This window comes from Arabidopsis lyrata (genome assembly GCF_000004255.2).
Source record: "Arabidopsis lyrata subsp. lyrata unplaced genomic scaffold ARALYscaffold_8, whole genome shotgun sequence".
Classification (NCBI taxonomy): domain Eukaryota; kingdom Viridiplantae; phylum Streptophyta; class Magnoliopsida; order Brassicales; family Brassicaceae; genus Arabidopsis; species Arabidopsis lyrata.
In genome coordinates, this window is record NW_003302548.1 from 1279228 (window position 1) to 1288380 (window position 9153).

Sequence of the window (9153 nt, forward strand, 5' to 3'; positions counted from 1 at the left end):
TGTGTATTGTTTACCTTTAGCAATCTCATTGCTTCGTGTATATTTTCCCTTTTTTTTTTTCAGTTGAACTCAACTAACTATGTATATCATCTAAATCAAAGAATGTGGACAAGTAAAAAGTTGAATTTCTTCTTCTTCAAGTTTCATTCATAAATATCTTTATGATTGTGTATGCGTAAGGCGTGTATATTTACAACCAACTTAGTATACATCTTTGTGTGTTTTATATGCCTTGCTTTATAATTTTAATTTTAATTTCTCTTTAATTATTTTGCCGGTCGATATTAGTTGTAGTAAGCAACGTGTAACTAAAGGTAGATGAAAATTGCTATATAATGATTTATAAAAGGAGATAGAGACTTGGTGTTCCTCTTGCCTTAGCCTAAGCACTTCTGTCTATCTCTTTCTTCATCATCATCATCCAAATGGCATCTATCTCAAACAAGAATTCTAATAAGGATCATGATCATCAGAATCATCAAGGCCAACAAAGATGATATCCATACTCCATCTTCCATGCACAACTTTGATTGCAACATTTCTTCTCCATCTTCTCCAGGTATATATATATATATATGTATTCACAAATCCAACATTATGAATATATTTCTTAATTACATCAAATATATGTACGTACATATTTGATTTGACTATGACATATGAATGTCTTCTTTCTCTTCTTTGTTACATTAACTAATAACACACTTTTTACTTGCTACGTAATCAAATTCTTTTCAATAGTAAGTGATATCTAACAATTCACCCTTTTATGAATTAGTCGTATCGGATCCTAAACCAGAATGGAAACCAAATCAACATCAAGCTCAAATACTCGAAGAAATTTTCATCGGCGGTTAACCGTCTCTAACCGATATCAAACGAATCATAATCAAACTTCAAAATTCTGGTGAAAAAGTCGAAGACGTACACGTCTACAAGTGGTTTCACAACCGAAAATTTAGGCTCAAACATAAGCTTCGTGATGCCAAGCAAAGCCGTCAAGAGTTAAAGAACTAAAACCAAGTTCCGGTGGATAATAACGTCATTGGTTAGGAGATTCCTTACGGTGAAGGTTGTTTCTACTCATGCTTCCTTGGTCAATTAATTAGTTTTAATAGAATAATAATTTATACAATTTTTTGTTGATAACCAATGTATACAAATGTTAGTATAAGTGAAACTATTAATTTCTTATACATAATTGTGGGTATGATTACTGTTATCTATTATTCACTTTAATGTTTGGGTTTTGCAGGTCATGATCTAGAAGATGTTGAAGATAGAGGATTACAACGAAAATAGAAAAACGAGTTTGTAATAAACGCTTTAAAGTTTGATTTATTAACAATTATGATATTTAACTTCAGGTTGTGTTAAGTTGTCACATTTCTATAAGTGAAAAATTAAAATTTAACCAGTATTAATATTGAAAATGTTAGATTATAACTATTCAAAATATAGCAACCATACTTAAACTAATTATCCATAATTTCCTACAGACAATAAATAATATGATTCAATTCATTATTCATATTATGTAGAAACACCAATTTGATTATACAAACATGTACATGATCTCTTGCAATATATTTTTTTTTGGTAGGAATCTCTTGCATATTATGATAATAGAGTTTGTAAACTATGAGGACTATGTTTTGACCAAGAAAACCACCTTATTTCATATGTCAAAATCATGTAGAAACCACGTGGACATTTCTCGTTAATTTATTATGCACTAAGTTGTTGAAAATGCAATTTCCGCGAAACTGAGTGACGACAAGAACACGAACAAAGCTTATAGTGAAAAATGAAAATGAGTCATGAGTGCATCAAAACTCATAACCAAAAGAATTAGAACTAGAACAAGAACCGAACCGAAATTGTTTGATTCCTATATAGATCTTAAATTTTAGAATCGAAAGAACAGGAACCGAACAGGAACCGAACCAGAACCGAACGGGTACCCGAACGTCCAGGCCTAAAACTGTGTGTATTAATAAACGACGACGCCGTTTTGTTGGTTTACGATAAAGAATACGCTTATCACAAGACGCCGTCGTTTTCATCATTTAACAGCAAAACGAGTTAGTGACCGTTCGATCTATAAGTTCAGATGGTTTTATAGTACACCGCGTTACAGAGGAATAAAAATAAAAATCCACACTGAAACAAAGAATCCCCAAATCCACAGGTGGCTTTAGGGTTTTCGTCTCTTTACTCGTAACCGGAAGAGAGGAGGACAAGATCCTCCACTAATTTCACAAAAAGCTTATCTTTTTATTCGTTTTCGAATCGATTCGTTTTCTGGGTTTCAAGAATCAAATTCTCTGGTTTCGTTTTTCGTTTTCTTGATTTGTTCTCTCTCTTTCCGAAAAAGTTTGCAACGATGGGAAGAGGCAAGTTCAAGGGTAAACCTACCGGCCAACGCCGATTCTCTAGTGCTGCTGATATTCGTAAGTAATTTTGATTCGTTGTTTTGATTTTTGAATCAATCTTGAATTTTTTGGAAATTTTCGTAATTGCCCTAATTTGGTTTTTCTTGATTTTAGCAGTTTTGGAATTTTGAGCTTGTTTAATCGTTTCCATTGAATTGAAATAGTTGATATACATAAGGATTGGTAAAAAAAATTCGATTTTTTTTTTTTGTTGTTCTGCTGTGCAAGTTTAGATTTTTGTTGTTCTGTTGATTGATATGATATATGATCATTGAGTATTCCATAAGTTTAGGTTTGATTTGCTCTTGCATGGTTTATGTTTGATTTGGTTGTTATATACTTTGATAATATTTTTGTGTTATATCTTCGTTTGCTTGATTTTGTGTTTTCGAGTTTTGCTTTTATGATAAACTTTGAAATCTCTGGCTAGGATAATTTTTATGGTCTATGATCATAGGATTTGCATTAGAAGTATTCAGCTTTCGTGTAATCTGGTCCAGTTTTGGGTTCTCTGAAGCTGTAAAATTGAGATTTATGTGGATGAATATTAGAATTTTTGAACAGCTACTTATTGTCTCTGTGTGTTTTGTAGTTGCTGGCACATCTGCTGCACGTCCTCGATCATTCAAACAGGTACCTTTTGTAGTTTTCTTTAACATTTTTGATACTTTTGTTGATGTGTGTGGGGGGTGAATCATTGTTCTTTTAATGATATTATCAGAAAGAAGCTGAATACGAAGAAGATGTCGAAGACGAGTCAGAGGAGGAATCTGAAGAAGAATCCGAAGATGACGCTGATGTGAGTGAAAACTCTTCTCTTTATGTTGCCTCATCTAGTATCATTGGTGGGAGAATTCATCTTTACTTGGTTTATAATATCAGGTGAAGAAGAAAGGAGCTGAAGCTGTTATCGAAGTTGATAATCCTAACAGAGTAAAAGCAAAGACCTTAAAAGCAAGAGACCTCGATGTAAGTTATTTAATTAGTAGTGAGTTTCTGTATATCTCAAGTATGGATGATTATTTTAATAACTTTGAATTTCTTTCTGTTCTTCCCATTTGTTAGGCTAGTAAAACCACTGAACTCTCAAGGCGTGAAAGGTCTGTTGCTACTACCAAACACTCTTAAGCTCTCTTATCATTCAACTGTTCTTGTTAAGGAACCTCTTAATCATTGTCTTTCTGGTAAATCTGCAGAGAGGAGCTAGAGAAGCAGCGAGCTCATGAGCGATACATGAGGTTGCAAGAGCAAGGCAAAACCGAACAAGCAAGAAAGGACTTGGGTAAACAACGATAAATCTCTTGTTCTCACTTGCCTCTTTTTGTTTCCAAATGGGCTTTATCGATTATCTTATCCCCTGTGTGTGTTTCTTTACAGATCGTTTGGCTCTGATTCGCCAACAGAGAGAAGAAGCTGCCAAGAAGCGAGAAGAGGAAAAAGCTGGTAAAAACTGAAGTGTTTGTTTACCTTTTGCGATGTTTTGGTTTCGAATACATACTCTTACTCATGTCTCTGATCTTGTAATGTTTTGGTTTATTGCAGCAAGGGACGCTAAGAAAGTCGAAGGGCGCAAATGAGAAGTGATCACACTCAAAAGACCTACCTACTATGCAATTAAGACGTGTTGTTTTTACTTTGTTCTTTTTCGATTGATAAAAGATAAAACCTCTGCTATTACTCAGGATCGTAGATACCTCTCGATCTTCAATACATTTTAAGTTGTCTCGTCTTTTTAGGTTTGATTTTAAAGGAACCCAAATAAAGCATGCTTTTGAACCATTTATATAATCGATTGTAGAGTTCAAAGTATGTGAAATTAACGACAAATTAATTGATGGAATTAACGACAAATTAATCGATCATAGATCTTGTGACCATCTCCTTAACTTTCTTGCAAAACTCCACCAGCTTCTTCTCAAAATCAGATTGCATAGGCATGTGAGAAGAAGAAGAAGCCGATGATAAGGCCCCAGCAGCCTGACACTCCAGCCACCTGTGAGCCACGACTTGGCATATATAGTCCTTCAAGCTCAGAATCAACTATAGGTTTTTCTTTTTTTGTCAACACAATAATTAAAAATTTATATTATGCAACTAAAGTTATCAAGTATAGTTTTCTTTTTTCTTTTTTTTTTCTTGGGAGGGGCGAAATCAAGGAACTCTATATCTAGTTTAGTATGGTTTTCTAGTATTCTAAAAATCAAGGAACTCTGGGGTAGAGGTTAGTTATTTTTTCTTTAACATCTGCTTTGTTATGTATACGAATTAATTAGCTTCATATCATTTTTTTAAAAATAATAATTAAGAAACATGATAATAGATTTGGGTATTTGCAAGAGAAGAGAGAGAATTTGGTACAAAAACAAATTCAGGACAAAAATATCCTCTAAAGTATAAGCAAGGGGGCGAAAACTAGTATAGTTTTCTAGTATTCTAAAAATCAAGGAACTCTATATCTATTTCAAGATTATAATCTTGATAGCTATACAAAATTGTATTATGAATTTTTTATATAAATAGGGGTGGAGGTTTGTTATTTTTTCTTTAACATCTGATTTGTTATGTATACGAGTCAATTAGCTTCATATCATTTAAAAAAAAAAAATTAAGAAACATGATAATAGAGTTGGGTATTTGCAAGAAAAGAGAGAGAATTTGGTACAACAACAAATTCAGTACAAAAATATCCTCTAAAATATAAGTGGGAGAATTTCGTAAGGGACATATGCGTCAGAGAATATGCAGTAGACCACCACTTATTAAATTTTTTGCCGTTACAGCAACGTCCTCAATAGTTCAGTAAAATCAGAATCTGAAGAAGCCAATAAAACATTGGGAGGTAAACGATTCTCAAGAGCTTCATCTAGTATCACACCCAGTATGATTCTGTCAGCCACATGAAACGGTCTTTCATAAGGTAATCTTCTGTTCCATGATGGTTGAACCACAACACCGCAGTCTTCAACAGCGCATATGCGTAATCTATGCGGTACATCTATGAAAATGAATCCTTCTCTCCTTAGATACACCATTTTTTTGGATGAAATCAAGATTCAGGTTTCCTACCAGAACTTTTTTGACTATATGATATCTCTCGTCAACCGTTTTCAGAGACATAAGAATATTTTTCATCATGCCTGGTACCCTACGAAAACAGATACGAGCGTTCTCGACATCCCAAATGAACAATATCGCATATGTTGGATCCAGAGACATAGTCGAACCAGAGAAGAAAAAACGGGGAAGTAAGATCTTAGAAGAAAAAACGGTGAAACGGCTAGTGAAAAACGTAAGAAGAAGAAAAAGATAGAAGACTGTGTAGGGTTTCAATTGGTAGGCTAGAGATGTTAAAGATGGGTAAAAACCCGGTGGGTACCCAAAGCCCATGTTTAAAACTGAGCCCCAAAACCTGCTGTTTAGTTAAAAAAAATATGGGTTTAGAACGGGCGGGTACCCAAAACGATAGAATCTTACACGGGTTTACCCTATCAGATTATGGGTACCCATCGGTTTTTTTTTTCTCTTAATTGTCATTTACAAAACGAAGCAGTTCTGTATCTTTCACCTCCAAAAAATCAAAACACGAATCCAATTGTTTGTGTTTCTTTATGATGTGATTTAGATTTAGATTTTGTGGGATCCAATTTGATTTCAGATTTGGAAACGCTAATTGAAAATGAAACCAAATTTGATAATTTTGATTTCGTTTGATCTTGTTCATGTTCTGATATTTTCTGGGATTTGTAAGCATTCTTGAATATTGATGACTGAAGCAGTGCTCGTGGTTTATATTGAATTGGCAATTAAAAGTTGTGTCGATGCCTTTTGACTTTTTTTTTAGTTTTAGATATAAATAATTAAAGATGATTTTATTGTTGTACTAAGTCGAAATTGTCAGATTAATATTTAGTGGATGATTGATTATTACATCCTTCCGTTGGAAATTTTTTTTTCAGTAAAAATGGTGAATTTTTAGATAAAATGTGCTCAAATAACACCTAAAAGTGAGTTAATTACTGAGATAACACCCATCAAAGAGAGTATACTCAAATAACACTAAAATTGCCAAAAGTCTTTTAAGCCGTTCTAAAATCTTTATTTACATTTGTGCCATTTTGAATTAGTTTTTAGAGAAACAAATTTAAATATATATTAGAAAGAAACATAAACCTAAACCTAAATTACATCGTAAAAAAAAAAAAAAAAAACCCCCTCTCGATCCCACATAGGCGATCTATAGGTTTTCTACTTTTCTTGCTTCTTCCTATTGATTCCGGCGGCAACGTGTGTGTCCTTACGACCGCCGGAGTTGAATTCTCAATTTTAGTGTTCCTATTGGATATTGCTTCGTTTTTGGTTCTTTGGAGGCTTCGTCTCTGGATTTAGAGGTTTCCGATTTGGGATATGGATCTTCGATCTGTGAGTGTCGTTTTTTATACCTTCGATTTGGAGTTGGTGATGGCTCGTTGGTAGAGTCTGGCTTCAAACTAGGGGGTTTAGAAACTTTTCTGCCATGGATCTGAGTTCTGACTCTACTCTCAATAAGATTAACTTCATCGCTCGCTTGATTTCGAAACCCAATTCCGGTGACCTAGATTTTGATTTTGATTCTTGCTATGATCATGATTATGATCTGTAAAGTCTTTTTTTTTTTCCTGATTTGGTGAATCAGGAGTTCTAGAGACAGAGGATCACCTTCTTCTTCGTCGTCGTTACCTGGAATAGATAAGTATAACGAAAAGGTGAAGAATCAGATACAAGCACTTGTTCGTGTTATTAAGGTTGCTCGCACCTATAGAGATGACAATGTCCCTTCTCTAATCGAAGAGGTTATTACTACTACTACTCACAGTTTTTCTTGTTTCTTCTCTGGAACTACCAATCAATGAGTGATTCATTGTCAAAGATCAAAGCTTTTGTTGAATTTGACTTTCAGGGTCTTTATCTTTGAGTAGAGGATCTGGATTTGTCGCATTTTCAACTCCTGAGGAAGCATCTAGAGCTGTAAGTGACTATAATATAAAGAAGACATGTCAAATTTTATTGATCTCATATTCTCTGGAAGGATCTCGATGCTTAACAATGTCTTCTTTTCCGTTGTTCAGATTACAGAGATGAATGGAAAAATGATCGTTACCAAACCTCTATATGTTGCTCTTGCGCAGCGGAAAGAAGACTGCAAAGCTAGGTTACAGGTCTGGTTAACTTTACCCTGTTTTTATCCTTAGAAAAGGATGATCATAATCCCATTCTCATCGAGCTTAATTTTACTTCTCTGGCATTTTAAGCTCAATTTTCCCAGATGAGGCCGGTCAATATGCCACCTGCGGTTGGTCCTAGGATGCAAATGTATCCACCAGGTGGTCCACCAATGGGTCAGCAACTCTTCTATGGTCAAGGACCTCCTGCTATGATTCCTCCTCAGGTAAAGCTCAAAGCTTTTAGCAAAAAACATGTGATTCCAATCTTTATAAATTTCTTCTCCAACTGGGTATCAAACAGCCTGGATTCGGATATCAACAACAGCTTGTACCCGGTATGAGACCTGGTGGGTCTCCAATGCCAAACTTCTTCATGCCTATGATGCAACAAGGCCAACAACAACAACAGCAGCAACAGCAGCAGCAGCAGCAGTAGTAGCGACCTGGTGGTGGTAGAAGAGGAGGAGCTCTTCCACAACCGCAACAACCTTCTCCTATGATGCAGCAGCAGGTTAAGTTTTGCTTTCAGCCCAAGACTTCCTTCACATGTTTAACTCCCTTAGCATGCTAACATTTTGCATTCTCTCCAGATGCATCCAAGAGGTCGGATGTATCGGTATCCTCAGCGAGATGTAAACACAATGCCTGGTCTTACTCCAAACATGCTTTCTGTTCCATATGACATGTCAAGTGGTGGTGGTGTGCATCATCGTGACTCGCCTGCTTCTCAATCTGTTCCTATTGGAGCTTTGGCTACACAACTTGCAAATGCAGCTCCAGAGCAACAGAGAACGGTAAAGTCAAATGATTTGTTTTTAACAGAGCGAGAACAACTAAAAAAAATGTGCCTTTCTTAATCCTATTATGTTTCTTCGTCATACAGATGCTTGGTGAGAATCTATACCCGCTTGTGGAGCAGCTGGAGCCAGAATCCGCAGCTAAAGTCACGGGAATGCTTCTTGAAATGGACCAAACCGAAGTACTTCACTTGCTGGAATCACCAGAGGCACTTAAAGCTAAAGTTACAGAAGCAATGGATGTTCTGAGGAGTGTAGCACAGCAGCAAGTGGTGGTGCAGCTGATCAGTTAGCTTCTCTGTCTCTTGGAGACAGCATCGTACCTTGAGAGTTCTAAGTTATATCTGAAAGAGCTCAGTTTATATACACTTTATAAGTGTTTATTTTCTTCTTTTGGTGAATCAGAAACAAAGAGTTTATCTTGAAAGTTTTGGATTTTGAGTTTTTGTTTTGGGCGAGAGTTTTAGCATTTTCCTTCTGTGTTTTTGAATTTCTTAATACTTTGGGAAGTTTTGTATCGTTCCTCTTACCTTGTTTCATCTACACATTGCTCATTTGGTAGTTCTTGTTTGGCTTTTTGTCTAGAGTTCTCAGTATAAAATTTGGTTTAAAAGCGTCTGATGATCAATGTCACAATAAGTTTACAAGGCTTTTCTAGGAAATTATTCCTTTTTCCTAAAACAGACTGGGACAAATCTAACGGGCCTTGGAATAACCTCA

At 35.3% G+C, this 9153-nt stretch overlaps 2 protein-coding genes and 1 pseudogene across 2 annotated transcripts; all 3 read left to right on the top strand.

The window, feature by feature from the left end:
- Positions 1–425: 425 nt before the first annotated feature.
- LOC110230007 (WUSCHEL-related homeobox 8) lies at positions 426–1017 on the top strand. The gene is given in 3 exon segments (XM_021031502.1): positions 426–491; positions 493–559; positions 779–1017. Coding segments are annotated over 3 exon segments (372 nt in total).
- A 1106-nt stretch (positions 1018–2123) lies between these two features.
- LOC9301286 (28 kDa heat- and acid-stable phosphoprotein) lies at positions 2124–4218 on the top strand. The gene is made up of 8 exons (XM_002863388.2): positions 2124–2453; positions 3028–3068; positions 3157–3234; positions 3318–3404; positions 3501–3535; positions 3632–3717; positions 3813–3878; positions 3978–4218. The coding sequence occupies exons 1-8, from the start codon at positions 2387–2389 to the stop codon at positions 4010–4012; spliced, it is 495 nt and encodes a 164-aa protein (XP_002863434.1). The 5' UTR covers positions 2124–2386; the 3' UTR covers positions 4013–4218.
- A 2396-nt stretch (positions 4219–6614) lies between these two features.
- On the top strand, positions 6615–8761 carry LOC9301287 (annotated as a pseudogene).
- Positions 8762–9153: the final 392 nt, after the last annotated feature.

What these genes read in the sequence shown, in the direction of transcription:
- LOC9301286 (XM_002863388.2), top strand. Translation starts at nt 2,387, where the DNA reads ATGGGAAGAGGCAAGTTCAAGGGTAAACCTACCGGCCAACGCCGATTC. An exon ending in CTCTAGTGCTGCTGATATTC is followed by an intron (nt 2,454 to 3,027) that starts GTAAGTAATTTT and finishes TGTGTTTTGTAG; the next exon opens with TTGCTGGCACATCTGCTGCA. An exon ending in TAAAAGCAAGAGACCTCGAT is followed by an intron (nt 3,405 to 3,500) that starts GTAAGTTATTTA and finishes CCCATTTGTTAG; the next exon opens with GCTAGTAAAACCACTGAACT.